This window comes from Schistocerca cancellata, chromosome 6 (genome assembly GCF_023864275.1).
Source record: "Schistocerca cancellata isolate TAMUIC-IGC-003103 chromosome 6, iqSchCanc2.1, whole genome shotgun sequence".
In the NCBI taxonomy this organism is placed as follows: Eukaryota; Metazoa; Arthropoda; class Insecta; order Orthoptera; family Acrididae; genus Schistocerca; species Schistocerca cancellata.
The window spans coordinates 595,167,013-595,192,795 of NC_064631.1; the positions used below are offsets into that span (position 1 = coordinate 595,167,013).

Below are 25,783 nucleotides of genomic sequence, written 5' to 3' on the forward strand. Positions count from 1 at the left end.
CTATACAAATACTTTCAGCAAATACTTCCCGACACTTAAATGTATACTTGATGTTAACAAATTTCTCTTTTTCAGAAATGCTTTTCTTGCCATTCCCAGTCTACATTTTATGTCCTCTCTACATCGACCACCATCAGTTATTTTGCTCCCCAAATAGCAAAACTCATCTACTACTTTTAAGTGTCTCATTTCCTAATCCAATTTCCTCAGCATCACCTGATTTAATTCAGCTACATTCCACTGTCCTTGTTTTGCTTTTGTTGATGTTCATCTTATATCCTCTTGTCAAGACATTGTTGATTCCATTCAGTTGCTCTTCCAAGTCCTTTGCTGTCTCTGACAGAATTACAATTTCATCAGCGAACCTCAAAGATTTTATTTCTTCTCCATGCATTTTAATTCCTACTCCAAATTTTTCTTTTGTTTCCTTCACTACTTGCTCAATACACCAATCGAATAACATTGGGCACAGGCTACAACCCTGTCTGTCACTTCTCAATCACTGCTTCCCTTTAGTGCCCCTTGATCCTTATAATTGTCATCTGGTTTCTGTATAAACTTTAAACAGCCTTTCGCCCCCAGTATTTTACCCTTGCCAGCTTTAGAATTTGAAAGAGAGTATTCCAGTCAACATTGTCAAAAGCTTTCTCTAAGTCTACAAATGTTATAAACATAGGTTTTCCTTTTCTTAACCTATCTTCTATGAGAAGTCGTAGGATAAGTATTACCTCACGTGTTTCTGCATTTCTCCTGAATCCAAACTGATCCTCTCCAACGTTGGCTTCTACCAGTTTTTCCATTGTTTTGTAAAGAATTTGTGTTAGTATTTTACAACTGTGACTTATTAAACTGATCGTTCAGTAATTTTCACATCTGTCAGCACCTTATTTCTTTGCAATTGGAATTATTATATTCTTCTTGAAGTCTGAGGATATTTTGCCTGATTAATACATTTTGCTCACCAGACGGAAGAGTTTTGTCATAGCTGGCCCTTCCAAGGCTATCAGTACCAGTAATGGAATGTTGCTACTTCGGGGGCCTTGTTTCGATGTAAGTCTAGCTTTGTGAAATTCTTCACGCAGTATCATACCTCCCATGTCATCTTCATCAACATCCTTTTCCATTTCCACAATACCCTAAAGTACATCTCCCTTGTATAGATCCTTTATATACTACTTTCACCTTTCTGCTTTCACTTCTTTGCTTGGGACTGGTTTTTCATCTGAGCTCTTGATATTCATGCAGGGGGTTCTCTTTCCACCAAAGGTCTCTTTACATCTAATTTTCCTGTATATGGCATCTATCTTAGCCCTAGTGATATATGTTTCTATGTCCTTACCTTTACCCTCTAGCCATTCCTGCTTACCCATTTTAAGCTTCCTGTTGATCTCATTTTTTATATGTTTGTATTCCCTTCCATCTTCTTCATTTTTTGCGTTTCTGTATTTTCTCCTTTCATCAATTAAATTCAATAGCTCTTATGTTATCCAAAGATTTTTACTAGCCCTCATCTTTTTACCTACTTGATCCTCTGCTGCCTTGACTATTCCATCTTTGAAAGCTACCCATCCTTCTACTGTATTCCTTTTACCCGTTCTTGTCAATCGTTCCCTAATGCTTCCTCTGAAACACACTACAACCTCTGGGTCTTTCAGTTTATGCAGGTCCCATCTCCTTAAAATCCTGCCTTTTTCCAGTTTCTTCAGCCTTAATCTGCAGTTCATAACCAATAAATTGTGATCAGAGTCCACATCTGCTCCTGGAAATGTCTTATAATTTAAAACCCAGTTCCAAATCTCTCCTACCATTATATAATCTATCTGAAACTTCCGGTGTCTCCAGGTCTCTTCCACGTATAAAACCTTCTTTCATGATTCTTAAACAAAGTGTTAGCGGTGATTAAATTATGCTCTCTCTGTGCAAAATTCTACCTGGCGGCTTCCTCTTTTATTTCTGTCTCCCATATTCTCCTATGACTTTTCCTTCTCTCCTTTTCCTACAATGAAATTCCAGGCCCCCATGACTACTAAATTTTCTTCCCCTTAACTATCTGAATAATTTCTCTTATCTCATCTTACATTTTTTCAATCTCCTCCTCATCTGTTGTTGGTGTGGGCTTCATTTCTATATTGGCTACAATAATGCATTCACTATGTTGTTCATAGTAGCTTATCCACATTCCTATTTTTTTAATTCATTATTAAACATACTCCTGCATTACATCTATTTGATTTGAATTTATAACCCTGTATTCACCTGACCAGAAGTCTTGTTCCTCCTGCCACCGAACTTCTCTAGTTCCTGCTTTATCTAACTTCAATTTATCCATTTCCTTTTTTAAATTTTCTAACCTACCTGCCCAATTAAGGGATCTGACATTCCACATCCCAATCTGTAGAAAGCCAGTTCAGTTTCTCCTGATAAACAATGCCCTCCTGTGTAGTTCCCACCGGGGGATCCAAAGAGGGGACTATTTTACCTCCAGAATATTTTATCCAAGAGTAGAGCGGCACACCCTCAGGAAAAATTATGGCTGTAGTTTCCCCTTGCTTTCAGCTGTTCTCATTACCAGCACAGTAAGGCCATTTTGGTTAATGTTACAAGGCCAGATCAGTCAATCATCCAGACTGTGGCCCATGCAACTACTGAAAAGGCTGCTGCAGGAACCACATGTGTGTCTGACCTCTCAACAGATACTCCTCCTTTGTGGTTGCACCTATCTGTATTGTTGAGCCACGCAAGCCTCCCCACCAATAGCAAGGTCCATGATTTATGTATATTAATTTAAACTATTAACTTTTCCTATTTGTATGTTTGCACTATTGAACAGTGATGTTGCTACTGGCTGACTATATCACCTGTGTCCTATGCTCTGAATATCTGCAGTCATCAGCTAGCAAGATCATGTGACATGAGTGTAAAGTGCATCACAATCTACATTTCAATGCATTGGAAACTAACATGCTGTGTTTGGTGGAATTCAAATAGCTTGCCGGTGTGGCCGTGCGGTTCAAGGCGCTTCAGTCTGGATGCGTGACCGCTACGGTCGCAGGTTTGAATCCTGCCTCAGACATGGATGTGTGTGATGTCCTTAGGTTAGTTAGGTTTAAGTAGTTCTAAGTTCTAGGGGACTGATGACCACAGATGTTAAGTCCCATAGTGCTCAGAGCCATTTGAACCATTTTGAATTAAAATATGTACTTCTGTAATTCGAAAATATGCAGCAAAAAATATTTACAAAATGCATTGTATGCCGGGAAGTTCTACACCGGTGCATAAAATCTTAACCATTCAAAGGATTGATAAGTTTTACACTTCCAAGGGAAAGTATACTGTCACTTACCATGGAAAAAGTGTATTTCCACCTAGGAAAAAGTGTATTTTTAACCGGGGAATCTTTTTTCCTTGTCTGTGTATACACCATGAGTCATTCAATGTAGCATGTGAGAGGCTCGAAGGGGCATTCATTTGGCTTTCCCAGTGGATTTTGCTGAGATGTTTTATAATGATATTGCATACTTGCTTCATCAAACTAGCCAGTTAACTGGTAGATGCAGAAAAGAAACTGAAAAGTTACTCAACTGTACTGAAAAAAGTTGACAGCAACACAACATGACAGTGCTGCTTTGTTCATGACAAGATGTAATGAATGAGCCACAAAAGGAACAAAAAATGCTTGAGGGTTAAGGTTGTGGTTCTAGTAAAAATAATTATTTATTTATACAATAGAGGGAAACATTCCACGTGGGAAAAATATTTTTAGATATAATTATTTATTTAGCACCACAAAACAAAACTACAATAAATACACATATGTTTTTACAGTCAGTTGCAGTGGAAATGATGAACATGGACATGAGAGTGTTAATGACCAAAACTGACTGGATACAGGAGGCAAGTAAAAAATATAGATTTGTCTAACAGGGTTCTAACTGTCTATCAAGCAGTAATGTAATTTTTGATGGAACCATCATGCACGACTTATATTTTGTCTTCATTACTGCTTGAAGGAGAATACAAACACCTGTGTAACTACATTGTACTGGCACTGAGTGTACGACTGTGTTGAGGGATTGTATTAGGTGGAGTGTGCAAGGGGAGGAAAAGAGGCCGGTAGTGAGAGGGAAGGTTCCAGGTACAGCTAGCTGATGGCTAGGGGGGAGTGACAGAAAGCACATGGGATAGTAATGTGGCAGTGGTTACTCTCTGTGCAAATGGGTGGTGGGGTATACTTGTGACACCCATGGAATGAGTGGGTCATCATGTGGATGGCAGTGGAGTTTGATGTGGCACATGTGGGGTGGAGTGTGGGGAGCATTGAGTTTAATTTCAACCATCAGAGGAGCTCTTTTTCCTCTTTATAACTTTATTTTTTCAGCAAATATTTCTCTCAATTTTTTACAGTTCTGACTTTAATACGAAATTTCTTTGTTATTTCAGGGCAAAATATGAGGAACCAACTACTGAGGAAGGATTTTCTACTATTGTGAAAGTGAATTTTGTTCCTGTCTTTACAGACCCAGAACTAGAGAAGTTTTATAAGATGTACTTGTTAGAAAAATAAATACAAAGCTTTTTATCATTTTTAAGCTCATAAATCAGCTAGTGATGCTATATTGCAATCAGTTAATGCCTGAAAAAATGAAATGTATTGAAATGAACTACCTCTTGATAATTAAAGTAGCTTTCGCGTTAATTTTCTTTGTAGTGCTACTCCATCAGGTTCACTTCATAATTTCAGCCACTTATGCATCAAATAGCTATATTACCCTTCTTTACATTCTCCTTAAGCAATGTGTTGTATTCTTGTACAAGTGCATAAACCTTATTCTTGAGTGGTTCATAATCAGTCTCAGACTTTTTTGTTGCAATGAATTCTTTCATAGCAAAGTTATTCTGTTCCAATTGCATTAGCTTCCTTTCCAAGTTGCTAAGCTGTGCGTAAGTTTCATTGTCATTTAGCTGGTTCTGGAACAAAGATAAAAACAATAACAATTAGTATGTGTCATATTAGAAGTCAGTTAAAATAACATTTTGTTATCAGTGAGTTGAGTGGTTATGTGCAGGTAGTTGTATTTCTTTCTGGAGGTGCTTGCAGTAGTGTTTGTTTTGTAGGTACAAACAGACCCTTGTCAGATGTGGCTGGCTGTATGCCAGCAACACTGCCCCAGCAAATGCAATCTGTCAGTCACAAAGTAACTTTATTCAACCTCTAAAACTGGTGGAAAATAAATTTCACTGTCAGAGTTAGGGACAACAGAGGTACATAGAGGATATTTTTGTTAAAATCTGTGCTATACTGAGTCCAACTGGATAAACAAACATATTCTTCCTGTATGCATGCTTATGATTAGTAGTGTGTGAAAACATTCAGTTGCAGTAGTAAAACAATGATCAAGGACCAACATGTTAGTAGAGTGAACAAATCACACTGGTGATCTTTTAATGATCATCACAAACTCTATAACAAGATGTGATCAAAAAGTAACTGTAATTTTTGTTTTCTTAAAGAATCTTTATTTTTTTCATCACTGACATCCCTCTCAGGTATAATATAGTGCTTTTTCCAAGCTTGTAAGCACTTCTGAAACTTACTTTTTATTCTGGTGTTCTGCTCCTTCAGTGATTCTGTTTTTATCTCACCAATGATGGCAAAATGATGTCTTTTCATGGTTCTCTACAGCCTCAGGAATAGAAAGAAGTTGCCAATGGCCATGTCCAATGGATATGGTGGCTGAGGCAACATAACAGTTTTTGTTTTCTACCAAAAAATCATGAACAGGCGTTGAGGTGTGAGTGGGAGTATTATCATGATGCAGTTTCCTTGAGTGGTTTTGCAACAATTTTGGTTGCTTTCTCCAGACTGCTTCTCGCAAACAGCATGTAACTTCCAGGTAGTATTCCTTATTGACTGTATGGCCGTAAGGCAGGAATTCATGATCCACTATCCCATTGTAACTGAAGAAAACAGTGAGAAGAATCTTCACGTGTTATAGAACTTGCTGAATTTTTTTTTGTCTTGGCTCTTCAGTCAGTTTCCATTGGGAAGACTGGACTTTAGTTTTGATGTTATAGCCATATACTCATGCACTGTTTCATCCTTCTTTAGAAGTTACGGATTGTTGTCAACTTCATTCACAAATTCCTGAGCGATGTCTATACAATGTCGTTTTTGGTCAAAATTGTAACAATTTTGCAACATACTTTACTGCTAAACATTTCATGCCAAAAACATCCACTTTTTGGCATGAGCCAAAAGATAAGCCAATATCATAGACAACTTTCCTGATGGTGATTCAGCAATTTTGCAGAACCATTTTTCTTTACTTCTACAGTTGCCAATAACTGATGTGATAAGGCGTTCAGGACAGTCATCATCTGCAACGACTTCTCGACCCTCTTTATAATGTTTATGCCACTCATAAACTCTTTTCTTACTCATAACAGATTTGCCAAGAACCAGAGTCAACATTCCATTTTTCAAGCAGAATTTAATGCAAATTCTTTAATCCATCTTTTTCGAAAGTAAAAATTTGGCACTCGAAAATACGTATAACCTCTTCAACTGTCAACAATAAACTAAATGTTCAAAACAACTGAAAATGCAAATCTACATCAGGAACATGTGTACCAACAAGATAAAATAAAGTTGAATGTATATAGCCTGCAAAATTAAAAAAGTTCTTGTTACTTTTTGATCATACCTCCTACATGTCAATGAGTGAAATGACTGGTGAGTTATCAATTTGTGGCATCAACTGTATCTGCTGAGCAAAATAGCTCATGCAATGGGGCCTTACAGACTGGGCCTCTTCGATTTCATTAATATTTATAGGATTTGAAGCTCAGTGCCTGTACATAAATTTCCTAATGTCCGCGGCTCGTGTTCTTACGGTAGCGTTCTCGCTTCCCATGCACGGGGTCCTGGGTTAGATTCCTGGCAGGGTCGGGGATTTTCTCTGCCTCGAGATGACTGGGTGTTGTGTGTCTTTCATCATAATTTCATCCTCATTCACTCGCAAGTCGCCATAGTGGCGTGAAAGAACTTGGGGAGCGGCGGCCGAACCGCGAGGGGTCTCTCGGCCACCTCACTCATTATTATTAATTTCCTAATGCAGTATGACACATTTATGAAGAATACTTGAAACAATCGCCTTTGAGGATTAGGCGATTTCAGAGTGCTTTTATGCTTTTAGATACTGACAGCTATATTAATAAATTACAAATAGGTTGTACTTGAGTGTGTAATGTATAAATCTATGGCTCATAGGTCACTCATTCGAATATGGCTACACCTGGATCAGGGCTGCTACCTTAGCAACAGTCAATCAGAGAGCGTGCAGAAGAGTGTGGTAGGTTCGTGGAAGGGACAGTGATCTGCTCATGTTTTGCATGGTCAGACATGTGAGTATGTGCGCTCTGTGCGCAAGTATTTTGAAAAGGGCAAAGACAATTGTGCGACTCCATTGCCTCTAACGAAGGTAGTCGAAAGAACCACAGATGCTCTGAAGATACATAAAAACACTGTTGTCAAAGTCTGTAAGGAAAAATACCGTCCAAAGAGGTAGAGCCTGGTTCATCTCTGAACAGAGGAAGACAGAACCATGAGAAAAACTTGGACTTGTTCCAACAAGATGCTATCCATTGCCACATATATGGATATTATGAGAGAAAGAACAAAAAAAAAAAAAAAAAAAACTGTGTATTAATCTTTATGGGGCAGACATCCAGTGGCAGCAATGGTTGTCAAAGCCCTCAGTTTTTGGTACAAAGAAAAAATTAATGCACAGAAAATTATAAAGGAGAGAAGTTGTGTTGTAGCATATAAATGCCCACCATCCCATCAGGAAAGACTTTAAAGATGATAGTATAAGTGGAATTTCTGCTGTTCTCATAGGAAAGGGCGCAAGACTTATTGTCTTGCATGCTGGAACTTTATTTGTTTCTGTATGTAAATGTCTCTTTGTTTAAAAATCGTGGAAAACAAGCAACTACAATGAGCAGATGAACCACAATAGTTTTCCGAAGTGGTTCAAGGAGCAGCTATCATTGGAAAACTTCCATCAATTGTCTGTTATTGAAAAGGATAATGCCCCATATCATTCAGTTATTAAAGATAAAGCTCTGGCAAAAAAAAAGAAAAAAAAAGGGCTGACATATCTGAATAGTGGAAACACCACAATGTGAAAGTTCAGGATGATTTGTGTGTGGCAGAACTCATTGAAATAGTGGGGGGAAGTTAAGGCCATGTTTCAACATTATACAGGGTGTTACAAAAAGGTACGGCCAAACTTTCACACACAAAGAAAGAAATATGTTATGTGGACATGTGTCCGTAAACGCTTACTTTCCATGTTAGAGCTCATTTTATTACTCTCTTCAAATCACATTAATCATGGAATGGAAACACACAGCAACAGAACGCACCAGCGTGACTTCAAACACTTTGTAACAGGAAATGTTCAAAATGTCCTCTGTTAGCGAGGATACATGCATCCACCCTCCGTCGCATGGAATCCCTGATGCGCTGATGCAGCCCTGGAGAATGGTGTATTGTATCACAGCCGTCCACAATACGAGCACGAAGAGTCTCTACATTTGGTACCGGGGTTGCGTAGACAAGAGCTTTCAAATGCCCCCATAAATGAAAGTCAAGAGGGTTGAGGTCAGGAGAGCGTGGAGGCCATGGAATTGGTCCGCCTCTACCAATCCATTGGTCACCGAATCTGTTGTTGAGAAGCGTACGAACACTTCGACTGAAATGTGCTGGAGCTCCATCGTGCATGAACCACATGTTGTGTCGTACTTGTAAAGGCACATGTTCTAGCAGCACAGGTAGAGTATTGCGTATGAAATCATGATAACGTGCTCCATTGAGCGTAGGTGGAAGAACATGGGGCCCAATCAAGACATCACCAACAATGTCCAATGAGTGGCATGTCAACACAAGCACCAAAGTCAACATTACCTTCCTTCAATTGGGCCAACTGGCGGTGAATCGAGGAAGTACAGTAGATTAGATTAGATTAGATTTACTTTCATTCCAATTGATCCGTAGTGAGGAGGTCCTCCAGGATGTGGAACATGTCAGAAAAACAACAATACATGAGAAATATTTACAACTAAAACAAATAAGCTAATTTACCATTCCACAGGTCCCAAGTGGAATGATCGTCATTTTTTAATGAACACTAAGAGTAATTTTACAAATACTATTGCACTGAATTTAAAATAAAAAAGTTTTTTATTTATTTATAAGGTAAGAAACATGTAATACAACTACTGTAATACTTATTTACAATGAACACATTACTGCACTGAAATGGTGCAGAAGTTAGATTATACTTACACACACACAAGCACACACACACACACACACACACACACACAAATTTTCAGTGAACACATAACTGCACTGAAATTGTGCAGAAGTTATGTTGTACTTATATACAAATCAGTTGGTTTTACTAAGAAATTCATCAATGGAGTAGAAGGAGTTGGCCACCAATAAATCCTTTAGGCTTCTCTTAAACTGAATTTCATTGGTTGTTAAGCTTTTTATGGCTGCTGGCAAGTTATTGAAAATGTGTGTTCCTGAATAATGCACACCTTTTTGTACAAGACTAAGTGACTTTAAATCCTTGTGAAGATTATTCTTGTTTCTAGTATTGATTCCATGAATTGAGCTGTTGGTTTGAAAAAGTGATATATTTTTAATGACAAATTTCATTAAGGAATAAATATATTGGGAAGCTGTAGTTAGTATCCCTAGTTCCCTAAACAGGCTTCTGCAGGATGTTCTTGAGTTCACACCACATATAATTCTTACTGCACGTTTTTGTGCCCGGAAAACTTTAGCTTGGCTTGATGAATTACCCCAGAAAATAATCCCATATGACATTATGGAATGAAAGTAAGCATAGTATGCCAGCTTTTTCATTTTTATATCCCCTATGTCTGACAAAATTCGCATTGCAAACAGAGATTTGTTAAGACGCTTCAGCAGTTCTGTGGTGTGCTCCTCCCAGTTGAATTTATTATCAAGCTGTAATCCCAAGAATTTAACACCGTCCACTTCTTCTATCTTCTTGTCATCATATGTTAGACATATACTCTTGGGACACCCCTTACAAGTTCTGAACTGCATGTAGTGTGTTTTTTCATAGTTTAGTGACAAAGAATTGGCTAGGAACCAGTGATTAATATCCACAAATCTTTTATTGGCTGATCTTTCTAAGACTACACTTGATTTGCTATTTATTGCAATGTTTGTATCATCAGCAAACAAAACAAACTTGGCATCTGGTAATGTTACTGATGAAAGGTCATTGATATACACAAGAAAAATTAAGGGCCCCAAAATGGAACCTTGTGGGACCGCACATGTAATTAGTTCCCAGTTGGATGATGCCTGATAGCTTGATACATGTCTCTTTCCTAATAACACCCTTTGTTTCCTGCCAGAGATATAAGATTTGAACCATTTTGCAGCATTTCCTGTTACACTATAATATTCTAGTTTACTTAAAAGGATATTGTGATTTACACAGTCAAATGCCTTTGACAGATCACAAAATATACCAGTTGCCTGCAATTTTTTGTCTAATGAATTAAGTACATTTTCACTGTAAGTGTAGATAGCCTTCTCAATGTCAGAACCTTTTAGAAATCCAAACTGTGACTTTGACAGTATGTTATTTGAGATAAGATGGTTATAAAGACGACTGTACATTACTTTTTCGAAAATTTTTGAGAATGCTGGCAACAGTGAAATTGGACGGAAATTTGATGCTATTTCTTTATCTCCCTTCTTAAACAGTGGCTTAACTTCAGCATATTTCAGCCATTCAGGAAATATTCCACTGATAAACGACTGGTTACACAGATAGCTTAATATGTTACTTAGCTCAGAATCACATTCTTTAATTAACTTTGTTGATATTTCATCATAACCACTAGATGTTTTTGATTTTAAAGATTTTATGATGGACATTATTTCTGTTGGGGTAGTGAGGGTCAAATTCATATTATGGAAGTTACTTGAAATGTCTGGTCTAAGGTAATCCATAGCAGCATCTACCGAACCTGACAACCCCATCTTTTCAGTAACAGTTATAAAATGTTTGTTAAAAAGTTCTGCAACACTATACACATCTGTCACCAATGCATCATTTACTCTTAATGCTATTTGTTCCTCTTCATGTCTGGTTCTACCGGTCTCCTCCTTCACTATATCCCATATTGTCTTTATTTTGTTATCTGATATGACTATCTTTTCCTTGTAATATATTTGCTTTGACATCCGTACTACAGTCTTTAATATTTTGCAGTATTTCTTATAATGTGCTATAGCATCAACATTGGAAATGTTTCGGATTGACAGATACAGTTTTCTTTTTGTTTTACAAGATACCCCTATTCCTCGAGTAATCCATGGCTTCTTTGTAGACTTTGCTCTAACCTTGGTAAGTTTTGGGGGAAAGCAGTGTTCAAATAAGGTAAGCACTTTATTAGCAAAAATGTTATATTTTTCATTCATGCCATGAGCACTGTAAACATCAGTCCAGTGAATGTCTCTGAGGAGTGTCCTAAAATAATCAATTTTTGGCTTACTGATTACCCTCTTGAGCTCAGATTTAACAGATTTTATATCCTGTTCAGTATTAACATTTAACAGAAGGAACTGCATGTCATGGTCTGAGAGGCCATTGACTATTGGTTTTGTAATATAATTTTGTTCATTTGACTTTTCTATAAAGATATTATCAATGGCTGTTTGTGAGCAAATGGCTATCCTAGTGGGGAACTTTACTGTGGGAATTAAGTTGAATGATAGTGTTACTAACTCAAATAAGTTCTTATTGGGAGAGTCTTTAAGGAAATCTACATTGAAATCACCAGCAACCACTATTTCTTTGTTTTTGGTTCTTAAATGGGCCAGTACAGCTTCAAGGTGGTTTACAAACAGATTAAAGTTACCTGCAGGTGCTCGATATACACTTAATATTATGAAAGATTTTTTGTGAAAATCTAATTCTGTTGCACATGCTTCCATATGCTGTTCTAGGCAAAATTTATGAATGTCTATGTTCTTAAATTTATGACAGTTCCTGATGAATGTGGCAACTCCTCCTTTCTCCATTTCTGATCTACAAAAGTGAGATGCTAACCTAAACCCTGTAACACTTAAAAGTTCTATACCAGTGGTCACATGATGTTCGGAGAGGCAGATTATGTCAGCTGGGTTTGAAGACTCTAATTCATCTATGCAGATAGTTAATTCATTAATTTTATTTCTCAGTCCTCGAATATTTTGATGCAATAAAGATAGCTGACATTTCACATTGACTGAGTTAAAATTGGGTGGAGTTAAAATATCTGCTGACAGTTGAAAATTCTTAACCAATGGCTGTTTATGTTGATGTAATAAGCTGGAGTTATGTTTTTTGATTTCTTTCTCAAACTGAAGGTTTGTCTCAGTTCTAACCTCTCTTAAAATTTGTTTTCTTTCTGTCCTCCCTACCCTAAAAAAGGGTCTTTTCTGAATCCTATAACCACTGGTATTTTTACCACTCATGACAGTGCCTCCCCCCTTTAACTTTCCTGCTATTTCCCCAGCCAATTTACCCTTCCCCTTCCTGTTGAGGTGAAGGCCATGCCTAGTATAATCCCACCTACTGATAGAATCAACATGAACCACACCAATGTGTGACCCCGCACCCGACATGAGCAGCCATTCCAGCTCCAAATTAACTCTCTTGACAGAAGAGTTCAAATGAGGTCGGTCATGGCGCCCAAGAACAGATACAAACTCAACACTGGTATGCTTCGATGCTGATGCAATCTTCGCCAGGTCACACTCTATGCTGTACCCGGGATCTCTGTCAATACTGTTACCTGCCCCACCCACTATAACCACGGTGTCTTCCTTAGTGAAATCTTTGCAAAGTGATCCTAAGTCCTCTGTCACCTGCTCCAGACCAGCACTAGGTTTAAAAAAATTGGTGACCTGACAAAACTAAAATGAGCTCTAACATGGAAATTAAGCGTTTCCGGTCACATGTCCACATAACATCTTTTCTTTATTTGTGTGTGAGGAATGTTCCCTGAAAGTTTGGCCGTACCTTTTTGTAACACCCTGTATTGAAGACAAGGTGGCTAAAGAAGATGGCTACAGGGTTAGTTTTGGGAACAGATTAGACATTATGTGGCAACAAATAACAAAGCTTCACTGTGGCAGAAATTCAAAAATTTTAGATGGAGCAGTGGCACAAACAATGGCAGAGAAATGGTGTAAAGTTCTGTGTCACACAGAAACTGTTGTTAAAGAAGCATGGAAAAGTGAAGTGAATGTAGAAAATAATATTGAAATATATCTAAAACAAAGATGATGTGACTTACCAAACGAAAGCGCTGGCAGGTTGATAGACACGCAAACAAACACAAACATACACACAAAATTCAAGCTTTCGCAACCAACGGTTGCTTCATCAGGAAAGAGGGAAGGAGAGGGAAAGACGAAAGGATGTGGGTTTTAAGGGAGAGGGTAAGGAGTCATACCAATCCCGGGAGCGGAAAGACTTACCTTAGGGGGGAAAAAGGACAGGTATACACGCGCGCGCGCACACACACACACACACACACACACACACACACACACACACACATCCATCCTCACATACACAGACACAAGCAGACATTTGTAAAGGCCAAATAATAATTCAATAATATTGAAAATATGATTACTTATATCCTTGGGTAAGTCCATCTTCCATGGACCTGAGCGTAGACAACGTGTGTTGAGAAAGAAAGGGTTTCAACTAAGTGGCATTTATGCTTTGCCATGCTTTGTCTTTATTTTTGTGTTTGTGTTTCATATTTTTGATTGAATGGTGTCTGCTATATTTCCAAAATAAATCTCGTCTTGTTATTAAGGAATATCCCTCTGCACAAGTATAATGTACTACATGCACACGACAGTGAGTAGTAAGTACTTAAGTAGTTTATAATTATTTGAATGTTGTGAGCGGTTGTATTTACGTAAAAGACTCGGATCCATTTCAGCACCCATCAGCACCCATTTTGTAAGGAATACATCAACTAAACGTGACTTATTCTGATTATTGTAAAAGATGTGCATTGCCTGTTGCTTTTATTGTGACTTATGAATAATAGGAACACAGTATCAATTAATACACAGGTATGTGTTCATTAAACGACTAGAATACTCAAATTCTGTAAAGCTAACTCAACAAGCATGAGAGTGAGAAGGTAGGCAGTATGAAACCTCACAGCTGTTGCTGCTATGGCCATACTGCTCATTCACGCACCCGTTAACCGATAACATCTCCCCCTTCCACACTATGCGTCAGTGTCAAACACTTTGTTATTCTGATCCACATATAATAGTAACATGTTTTTTATTTTACTTTAAATTTCCGTATTTATTAGCAATTGTAAGTGTTCATGATTAAACATCTAATCATAATTTTTTAATAAATATCATCATCTTTTTATTTTTAATTACTAATCACATGAAAATGCCAGTATTCACAATAAATTAAAATTTAGTGCAAAAATACAAAACATCGTATAGAAGATTTAATGTTTTATTTCTAGAGATTGGACATTATTATTGATTTACTTTTTTCCCCACGAGAAGGCATTTTCATTTATTTTCGCACAACCAATATTTAAAAATAAAAATGTTATGTTTTGTTAAAGTACAATTTGTTGATTAACCAAAAGTTGGCCGGTGTGGCCGAGCGGTTCTAGGCGCTACAGTCTGGAACCATGCGACTGCTATGGTCGCAGGTTTGAATCCTGCCTCGGGCATGGATGTTTGTGATCTCCTTAGGTTAGTTAGGTTTAAGTAGTTCTAAGTTCTAGGGGACTGACGACCTCAGAAGTCAAGTCCCATAGTGCTCAGAGCCATTTGAACAATTTTGATTAACCATTGCTTAATAGAAATAGAATTTAAAAAATGGTAAAGAAAAAATGCCACTCCTTAAAAATCTCAGTGTGAATGAGAAGTGGGATTTGGTGTGCAACAGTTAGGAATTTTGTTAGTGATATGTAGCACCAGTGACATTTTCCAGTCTTGTACGCATAGTTTAATTGTTCATTTAGAAATCGAGGAGGGTAGTTACTTATAAATAATGAAAGATTTCAAATTTCAAGTGAAAACTTGGAGAGAAGGATTGGGATCGATTGCACCAGAAGATGAATTGCAGAGATTATGCAAATCATAAATAAAACCAGTAAGAAAGAATGATGATGTTGATTCATCCAATACCAAAGGGTGAAGTGATATGGAGAAACTTGGTTATCAGTATGCTGAAAATGAAGTCTGATTCTGAAGTAACAAATTTTATGAAGCAGACAAAGGATGGCGAAAGGGTAATTACTCCGAAGAGCCAAAGAAACTGGCACATATGCCTAACATCATTTAGTAGGCTCCCCACGAGCATCCAGAAGTGCCGTAATACGACGTGGCATGGACTCGACTAATGTCTGAAGTAGTGCTGGAGGGAACTGACACCATGAATCCTGCTGCAGGCTGTCCATAAATCCATAAGAGTACAAGGGAGTGGAGATCTGTTCTGAACAGCACATTGCAAGGCATCCCAGATAGGCTCAATAATGTTCATGTCTGGGGAGTTTGATTGCCAGCAGAAGTGTTTAAACTAAGAAGAGTATTGCTGGAGCCGCTCTGTAGCAATTCGTTACGTGTGGGGTGTCACATTGTCCTGCTGGAATTGCCCAAGCCTGTTGGAATGCACAATGGACATGAGTTGGGTGATCAGACAGAATGCTTATGTACATCCGACCATGCAACATGTTTGCAGTCATCAACAGTCCAATGTTGTTGTAGATGGGCCCAGGTGAGGTGTAAAGTTTTTGTGTTGTGCAGTTATCAAGGGTACACAGTGGGCCTTCAACTCCGAAAGCCAATATTTATGATGTTTCGTTCAATTGTTTGCACACTGACACTTGTTGGTGGCCCAGCATTGAAATCTACAGCAATTTGCAGAAGGGTTGTACTTCTGTCACTCTGAACAATTCTATTCAGTCGTAGTTGGTCCCATTCTTGCAGGGTCTTTATCCAGCGTCAGCAATGTCTGAGATTTCATGTTTTATCGGATTCCTGATATTCACGGTACACTTGTGAAATGGTCGTACAGGAAAATCCCCACTTCATCGCTACCTCGGAGACGCTGTGTTCCATCGCTCATTGCTGACTATAGCATCATGTTCAAACTCACTTGAATCTTGCTAACCTGCCATTGTAGCAGCAGTAACCAATCTAACAACTGCGCCAGACACTTGTTGTCTTATACAGGGGTTGCCCCCCGCTGCGGGTCCGGGGGTTAGAATAGGTCAGAGGTATTCCTGCCTGTCATACGAGGCGACTAAAAGGAGTTTCACAAGTTTCGGCCTTTATGTGATGGTCCCCTGTAGAATTTGACCTCCATTCTTCAAAATTTTCCCAAAGAGTGAGCCAATTGGGGAAGGGTGCCTTACAAGGTGCGTCATGTCCATTGTGCATTGAGATGTTTAGTCCACTTTCTCGTCGTCACATTTCAGTCCTGCTCATTCTCCATCTCTTGGGCGAGAACACCTTCTTGGGTGCATTTTCCACCATGCACTATGCAGTGTTGATTTCTGCATCGACGATGACCATGGACTTCTTTGCGCCTGACATTGAGCACGGTAGCCAGTCTGTTGTGGTGGGGCCACCATGTACCCTGTTGGTTGTAGCCCCCTGACCACACAGGGATCGCTCTGCTGATGCCTGCGCTGTTAACTCCCCACATATGCCAAGGGGTAGATGCCCATCCCCCTGGGGCATCGGGACTCCCGGCAATCCCTGCTAGGTGCCCTTTGCTGCGGCTGGGTGGTGCCCATGGGGAGGGCCCCTGGTCGGAGTGGGTGGCATCAGGGCGGATGACACGTGCTGAAGCGTAGTCCATCATGTGTTGCTGGTGATAAAACACCAGCAGTCTTTAAGCAATCATGAGCTCAATTCAATGCACAGAAGTACGACCCCAAATCGTTCCCCTCCCTGGCCACACCATGGGAGGTATGTCAGGCTAAGGTTGGCAGCGGTTCTTATTTGCCCCGGTACCTTGTATGTTCGAGAGCTAATGGGGAATCTTTCATGACGATGAAGCCTCAGTTTTTTGTTGAGCATTTAGAGGAAAAGTTCGGGGAGGTGGAGGGCTTGTCCAAAATGAGATCTGGGTCAGTCTTGATCAAAACAGCATCCTCTGCCCAGTCACGGGAGTTACTCGCTTGTGACAAGCTAGGGGATATTTCTGTAACCATCACGCCCATAAGAGCTTAAATATGGTCCAGGGTTATCATATTTCACAGAGACCTCCTTTTGCAGTCCGACGATGAGCTGCGTGCCAATTTAGAGTGGGGTATACATTTCATACGGCATGTCCACCGGGGTCCAAAGGATAATCAGGTTGCCATCCTGTGTGTACATCGTCTTACGCCACCGCTACAACACCGCTGGCATCATCAGCTCTGCCAACCCAGGTCACCTCTCAGAGCCGGAAGACTACACATGCCCCCTTGATGGTGGTGGGCATTTCCCTCCCTGTTGCTCCTGTACCACCTACTTCGGGAGGAGAACCCCCCCCCCCCCCCCTTTCCATCTGGGACGTCTGTCCCCACTTCCAAGCCAGAGAAGCATAAGTCTTCTTTGGCTTCTCTCACTAGGAAGGGATCCCTTGTGTCACTCCCTTCCCAGGTTTCTTCTAGTGGGAAAGATGACACCCGCCAGTGGCTGAAGAGCCAAAAAGCAGCTGGTCATAGGGCTTCAACCTCATCCTCAGTCCCGGAGACTGAGGCAGTGAAGTCCTCCCAGCCACGGAAACCCAAGGGTCAGCAAGAGAAATCCAAAAAGAAAACCCCTAAGACCAAGGAAATTGCGGTGGAACCCACACCACCAAAACCTACAAGCTCTGCGGCTGAGGATGGGGTGGAGAATATGGCATCCGCTGAGGACCTAGATCTCGCCAGACCCTCATACACAATGGATATGGACTGCTCAGGCAATAAATTGGTGGCAGCAGGTGACTAAGGCGTAAACTGCCTCATTGAACGTTCCATGCCTTCCCAGTCTCATGATGTCATCCTCCAGTGGAATTGCAACAGTTTTTTCCACCGCCTGGCAACTGTTAAGCTTTACACCTGCTATCTGCATTGCCCTCCAGGAAACCTGGTTCCCAGCAATGCGGGCCCCTGCCCTCCGTGGCTGTAAGGGATATTACAGGCACTGTAGCGACTATAATCAAGTGTCAGTGGAGTTTGCGTTAATATCCTAAACTGGGTCTGTAGTGAACATGTGCCCCTTCAAACCCCTCTTGAAGCTGTGGCTGTCAGAATGACGACGACGCAGGAAATAACTGTTTGCAATGTATATCTTCCTCCAGATGGTGCAGTACCCCTGAATGTATTAGCTGCACTGATTGATCAACTCCCTAAACCTTTTCTACTTCAGGGAGATTTTAATGCCCATAACCCCTTGTGGGGTGGTACCATGCTTACTGGCCAAGGTAGAGATGTCGAAACGTTATTGTTGCAATTTGACGTCTGCCTCTTAAATACTGGGGCTGCCACACATTTCAGTGTGGCTCATGGTAGTTACTTGGCCATTGATTTATCAATTTGCACCTCAGGACTTCTCCCATCTATCCATTTGAGAGCACATGACGACCTGTGTGGTAGTGACCACTTCCCCATCTTCCTGTCACTGCCCCAGTCTCAGGCACACGGACATCTGCCCAGATGGGCTTTGAACAAGGCGGACTGGGGAACTTTCATGTTTGCTATCACTGCTGAATCTCCCCCACAAGGTTACATCGATGTGATGGTTGAGCAGGTGACTAGCACAATTGTTTTTGCGGCAAAAAATGCGATCCCTCGCTCTTTAGGGTGCCCGAGGCATAAGGCAGTCCCTTGGTGGTCGCCGGAAGTCGCTGAAGCAATTAAGGAGTGTCGGTGAGCTCTACAGTGGCATAATTGGCATCCTTCCCTGGAGCACCTCATAGCCTTTAAACGGCTCCGTGCCCGTGTTCGCTCCCTTATCAAACAATGGAAGAAGTAGTGTTGAGAGAGATACATCTCCACCATTGGGTGCCACATGCCTCCTTCCCAAGTCGGCGCAAAGATCATACATCTTTTCGGAAACCAGGCCCCAAGAGCTGTCCCTCGTGTTACCATAAATGGCAAATTATGTACCAACACAAACGCGATTGCCGAGCACTTTGCTCAAGCCTCTGCGTTGGAGAATTACCCCCAGCCTTTCGCACACTCAAACTGCTGCTGGAAGGGAACATCCTCTCATTCACTACACACTGCAGTGAATCATATGACGCCCCATTTCCAGAGTGGGAGCTCCTCAGTGCCCTTGCATATTGTCCTGACACACCTGGGCCTGATCGCATCCACAGCCATATGATTAAACATCTTCTCATCATCTTCAACTGGATCTGGTGCGATGGCGTCTTTCCATCGCAATGGTGGGAGAGCACCATCATTTCGGTGCTCAAACCTGGTAAAAACCCACTTGATGTGGATAGCTATTGGCCCATCAGCCTCACCAATGTTCTTTGTAAGCTGCTGGAACATATGGTATGTCGGCAGTTGGGTTGTGTCCTGGAGTCACATGGCTTGCTGGCTCCATGTCAGGGCGGCTTCCTCCAGGGTCGCTCTGCTACTGATAATCTTGAGTCCATTGAGTCTGCCATCCGAACAGCCTCATCCAGATGGCAACACCTGATTGCCATCTTTTTTGACTTATGTAAAGCATATGACACGACTTGGCGATATCATATCCTTGCCACATTTTATGAGTGGGGTCTCTGGGGACCACACCCGATTTTTATCCAAAACTTCCTGTCACTCCGTACTTTCCATGTCCAAGTTGGTAACGCCCATAGTTCCATCCATATTCAGGAGGATGGAGTCCTGCAGGGCTCTGTATTAAGTGTCTTTCTATTTTTAGTGGCCATTAACAGTCAAGCAGCAGCTGTTGGGCCTTCCGTCTCACCTTCTCTGTATGCAGGCGACTTTTGCATTTCGTACTGCTGCTCCAGTACTGTTGTTGCTGAGTTGTGCCTCCAGGGAGCCATCCACAAGTTGCAGTCATCGGCTCTAGCCCAGGGCTTCCAGTTGTGTGTCATGCACTTCTGTCGGTGTCGTACCATTCATCTGGAACCTGCACTTTACGTTAATAAAGTCCACTCACTGTAGTGGAGACAAATCAATCCCTAGGACTGGTTTTCGATGTTCAATTGACTTGGCTCCCTCATCTTCGTCAGCTTAAGCAGAATTGCTGGCAGCACCTCAATGCCCTCCGTTGCTTGAGCAACACCAATTGGGGTGCAGATCGCTGTACGCTGCTGCAGTTCCACAGAGCCCTTGTCCAATCCCGAATTGACTATGGGAGTGTGGTTTATGGTTTGGCAGCGGGGCCTTCAGCATTGTATTTACTCGACCCTGTGCACCACTGTGGGGTTCGATTAGTGACAGGAGCTTTTAGGACGAGTCCGGTGACCAGTGTACTGGTTGAGGCTGATGTCCCTCCACTGCAGATCAGACATGCGCAACTGCTTGCCAGTTACGCAGCACACATTCATAGTTCCCCTGAGTATCCGAATTACCATCTCCTTTTCCCGTCTGTGGCAGTCCATCTCCCGCATCGATGGCCCAGATTGGGGATAACGATTGTGGTTCGCGTGCGGACCCTTCTCTCTGAACTGGGGTCCTTCCCTTTACCACCTCTACTTGCGGTCCATTCACGTACACCTCCATGGTGTACGCTTCGGCCACAGCTTTGTCTGGACCTTTTGCATGGCCCTAAGGACTCCGTTAACCCCGCCACTCTCTCACTTCCTCTCGATTCTTGACGTGTTCCAGGGCTCTGAAGTGGTTTACACCAATGGCTCAATGGCTGATGGTCACATAGGCTTCGCATATGTTCATGGAGGGCATATTGAGCAGCACTCCTTGCCAGTTGGCTGCAGTGTTTTCACTGCAGAGCTGGCAGCCATATCTCGTGCTCTTGAGTACATCCACTTATGTCCTGGCAAGTCATTTCTCCTGTGTACTGACTCATTGAGCATCCTACAAGCTATCGACCAGTGCTACCCTCACCACCCTCTGGTAGTGTCCATTCAGGAGTCCATCTATGCCCTGGAACAGTCCGCCATTCTGCGGTGTTTGTGTGGACCCCAGGACACGTCGGAATCCCTGGCAAAGAACTTGCCGACAGGCTGGCAAACAGGGACTCTGAAACCGCTTCTGGAGATAGGCATCTCCGAAGCTGACCTGCATTCTGTCTTACACCGCAGGGTTTTTCGGCTTTGGAAGATGGAATGGCATAACAGCACGCTCAAAAAACTGAGTGTCATTAAGGAGACTATGAACGTGTGGAAGTCTTCCATGCAGTACTCTCGCAGGGAATCAGTTGTTCTCTGCCGGCTCCACGTTGGCCATACGTGGCTAATGCATGGTTACCTACTCCGTCAAGAGGACCCACCTCAGTGCCGCCGTGGCTCTCAAATGACAGTTGTCCACCTCTTCCTGGAGTGCCCACTTTTAGCCACTCTACGGCAGACTTTTAACTTTCCCAGCACCCTGCCTTCGGTGTTGGGCGACAATGCCTCCACAGCTGCTTTAGTTTTACGTTTTATTCCTGAGAGTGGGTTTTATACTTCTATGTAGGTTTTAGCGCATGTCCTTTGTCTCTCTTTGTCCTCCACCCTAGTGCTTTTAGGGTGGAAGTTTTAATGTGTTGCAGAGTGGCTGGCTTTCCCTTTTTATCCTTGTGGTTGGCCAGCCACTGTCATCTGCTTTCATGTTTTACTCTCTTCTGTTACTAGCATCTCTCTGTTGTTTTCTTATCTTCTTTTGTTACTTTTAGTGTTTGTTGCCTTCCCTTTACTCTTGTGGCTTTTCCTTTATTTCCTTTTTGTGTTATATGTAGCGTCCGTTTTATTCTCACACTTGTGGCATTGTTTTATTAGGAACAAGGGACCAATGACCTCGGTAGTTTGGTCTCTTCTCCCGCCTTTAAACCAACCAACCAACAGGCATTGCCGACCGCACCGCCATATTCTGCCTGTGTATATATCTCTGTTTTTAATATGCATGAAATGCCTATACCAGTTTCTTTGGTGCTACTTCAGTATATACGAATGCACAGTGTCTGTTCTTTTGGACATGTCTGATAGAAAAGACACCATGCATTCATATAATTGATTTACCTCTGTGGGCAATGAATACACCACCTTCAGTGCTGATAGACAATTACGTTGTCTTCTGCAGAAATCTAGTGAGCATAGTAAGCAAGAGATGATCCCAGTCTGGCACACAGTTTCATTCATCGCTGCTATTCCGCATAAAGTCCTGATGCAGCTGACATTAATAGCCCCTTCTCTTCCCTCCTTCCTCCATCTTCAATTTACATAAAAGAAAGAGTAACACTGGAGGGAAAATGCAAATTACGAGTATTAAAAACAAGTTCAGGAGAAGGTGCCACAGTATTTAACACAAAAGAAGAAAACAGAAATTCTTAAAAGAGAGATCAAACGAAAGTACCAAATATGTGAAATTTATGAACTGGAAACGTTAGCATTTACTCTGACATTAGTGTGTCAGCAGCTTGTGAAGAACTTGCAGCTACACTGTGACAGTAATTGTGTTGCATTGGAATTGCAAGAATTTTGTACAGGAGCAGCAGTCACCTTTATGAGATGCTTTCCATAACCAGCATGTTTACAGTAGTACAGGAGACTGCTTTACTGAATCTTCTTAGTGTTTTTCATCTCAAAATCTCCCGAACCAATGGCAGATATACTATGGCATGTAGAACAGGTTGAGTTGAAAGTTCAGAATTTAGCAATGTGGAAACTGTTGAGGGTGTACAACTGTCAGCTTGAAGTAGCCATTGACTGACTAGATAGCAGTTCACTTCATAAAGACAGAGAATCTGTCTGTGTAGCTTTACCTAATGCTGAGAAGAAACTTGATACATTTGATGCAAGTAATAAAAGTGTTCAGAAGGAATTAATGCAGGTTTGTCTCACAGTCAGCAGCTCATTAAGGGGGAAAGCAAAAAAAGTTTGAAGGAAAGATTCACAATTAGAAATAGATTGCGAAGCACATATTCGTCTCTCAGAATTAACAGACAAAATGTGATTGGCCGTATCAGTGGAATTTAAAGCCTTGCATGAAATTATGACGACACTTATAATAAGAGATATTTTGGAATAATGTACAATGACTTGATCTATGTACTCAGTCTTACATAAAAAAAGGTGGCAAGATATGTCATACTAAGTTTGCTTAAAATATATATTCTTTCTCCGATGATTGTCATGTAGAGCATCCCTTCAGCATGAACCCAAACGATATTGCATGGTCTAAAAGAAAACAAATTTGAGGTTTTCGGGCGCTAAACAGCATGGTCATCAGCGCCCAAACGCATAGAAACAGGAACACATGCGATGAAGGGACGAAGACGGACAGCGAACAAGGAGGACGGACACAGACCTGATGCAGATCAAAATCCTCACATACAGAGGCAAAACAAGAGGAGAAGAAACGCACTAAAAAAGGAAAGGAAACACAAGGGAAAGAGAACAGAAATCGAAGTGAAACAAGTAGGTAATTGTGATTGGCGGACCTCTCACCTAAAACCTGGGTAAGCCAATCACCAAGCAGGACATTAAAATCCTCTCCCTAAAATCCGAGGCAACAAACTGGACAGGACACAAAACCGTAAGACCTTAACCACAGTCGTTGTGTCGTCTTGCAAAATAGAGGGCAAATCCGGTGGCAAGGAAACCACCGCCCTCTGGTCAGAGAATAAAGGACAGTCAAGTAAAATGTGGTGGACAGTAATCCTCCCGCCGGAGTAAAAAACCATGCATTAAGGGACTGTGCCCGATGAGAAGGCAAGTGAGGAGAACCTCATCCCACCTGCATGACTGGTAGGACGTACGCCATGGCCGCGTGGTGGCCTTGACCAGATGCAACTTATTTTCACCGACTGCCAGCCACTCCTCTTCCCATTGACGCCTAACACGAAAACGCAAACGGGAGGTAACAGCATGGAGGGGGACGGCATATTCAACAACGTGAGGGAGGGAACATGCATCTTTGGCAGCCACATCCACCAGTTCGTTTCCCCTAATACCCACGTGCCCCGGCACCCAGCAGAAAGAAACCTCCTTCCCCTGCCATTGCAGGTGGAGTAGGGCATCATGGATGTTCTGGACGACCGTATCCGCAGGTTACAAGTGTTGCATGGTCTGAAGGGCACTCAGGGAGTCAGAGCAGATGAGAAACTTAAGACTGGGAACACATCTCATCTGCTCCAATGCCCGCATGATCGCAAACAACTCGGCATCAAAGATTTTACGATATTTTAAACCAGCATCCCGACCATGTACCAGTATTTACGAATGGCTCTAAACAGGGGGACTCTGTTGGTTGTGCTGTTGCTTTCCCTGATCGAGTCGTCAAGTTACGGCTTCCTGCATTTTTTTGAAAATAGTTTTTTTTTCTCTTAACATAAACTGCTCAGTTTACCAAAGATGTTAGAACAAGTATTTTGTTGACTGTGTTATGGCATTCACGGCATAATTGTTTTGCTCGGCATTAATGGCAGGGCATATTATTGTGCATGTCAACTAAGCTGACACTTGGCGTGATGGGAGCGCCCAATAGCCACCACACTGGATGTCTATTTAGTTTGCAAAGTCAGTATTGAACTACGTTTCTTTATTATAGCTGTTATGTGAGTTGGTTGCCAGTTTCTGTGGTGTCATGGAAGTTAAATATAGAAGACTAGACTTGTGTTACATTGTGAATATGGAAGGTGGTTATGAATATAATACTCCTGTGTGTGAAACATGTTGTAAAAGAAGACAAACAAAGCAGTCGAACATCTCCAAAGCAAAATCATCTTGATATTCAAAACAAAATGCAGCACCTGATAATGACTGCTAGTATGCTGAAAGGTGTGAGGCAAGCACCAATGGAGGGAAAGACTGTCAGGCAGGCAACACTCTTCAGCTGAATTATCATATTTTAGTAATCTATGAGGGCAAGTCAATTATTATCCACAAAGTAGTTATAAAATTTTATTGTAATCAAATAGGAAACTTTGCATTTCAACGCACTTGGTCTGTCATTGTACAAGCTTGCTGATGCCCTCTTAAAAGAAGGTTTTCAGTTGAGCTGCGAGCCAGGAATGCACCGCTTCTTTCACTGCTTCGTCTGAGGCAAATCGACAGCCCCTTAATGCCTGCCTGAGTGGACCGAACAAGTGATACTGACGGCGTATATGACCCGGGAGATCCGGGAAAAACCTGGGAATTTTTTAGGATTCCGGAAATTTTTCATTGTTTGTTTTCATTTAAATTTTTGTAATATTGACTGGTAAGAACCGATACTCTAAAAAGGAATATTACTGTACCCACTACTGCTGAATAATACTTCAACAATAAAACATAAACGAGAGAAAAGAATGAAAATAACTTAAATTACAAAGGTAATGCGCCATATACAACAACAACACACAGTGCTCATGCAAGCGTCTGCCAACAGCAAAATGTGTCAAAGGCTTTAGGAAGACTATGCAATGCTTCATTGCAACAAATAGCCTCCAATGAGCGTGAAGTCACAACTGTTTACATTAGATTCGTTTTAGCAGTTACGAGCGGGCTCATGCGCATGCGTAGTTTACTCGTGTTTGGGC

General features: G+C 41.4%; 2 protein-coding genes across 4 annotated transcripts in view; one reads left to right on the forward strand and one right to left on the reverse strand.

The window, feature by feature from the left end:
- The window catches only part of LOC126088587 (bifunctional polynucleotide phosphatase/kinase), an 82,670-nt gene extending 77,974 nt beyond the window's left edge, over positions 1 to 4,696 (forward strand). For both annotated transcript variants that reach the window (XM_049906793.1, XM_049906790.1), the window contains one exon: positions 4,441 to 4,696. In XM_049906793.1, the coding sequence (XP_049762750.1) occupies positions 4,441 to 4,564 (124 nt within the window). In that variant the 3' untranslated portion in view covers positions 4,565 to 4,696. The remainder of the gene's footprint in view (positions 1 to 4,440) is intronic.
- A 46-nt stretch (positions 4,697 to 4,742) lies between these two features.
- LOC126088586 (intraflagellar transport protein 74 homolog) overlaps positions 4,743 to 25,783 on the reverse strand; it is a 214,055-nt gene continuing 193,014 nt past the window's right edge. For both annotated transcript variants that reach the window (XM_049906789.1, XM_049906788.1), the window contains one exon: positions 4,743 to 4,968. In XM_049906789.1, the coding sequence (XP_049762746.1) occupies positions 4,753 to 4,968 (216 nt within the window). In that variant the 3' untranslated portion in view covers positions 4,743 to 4,752. The remainder of the gene's footprint in view (positions 4,969 to 25,783) is intronic.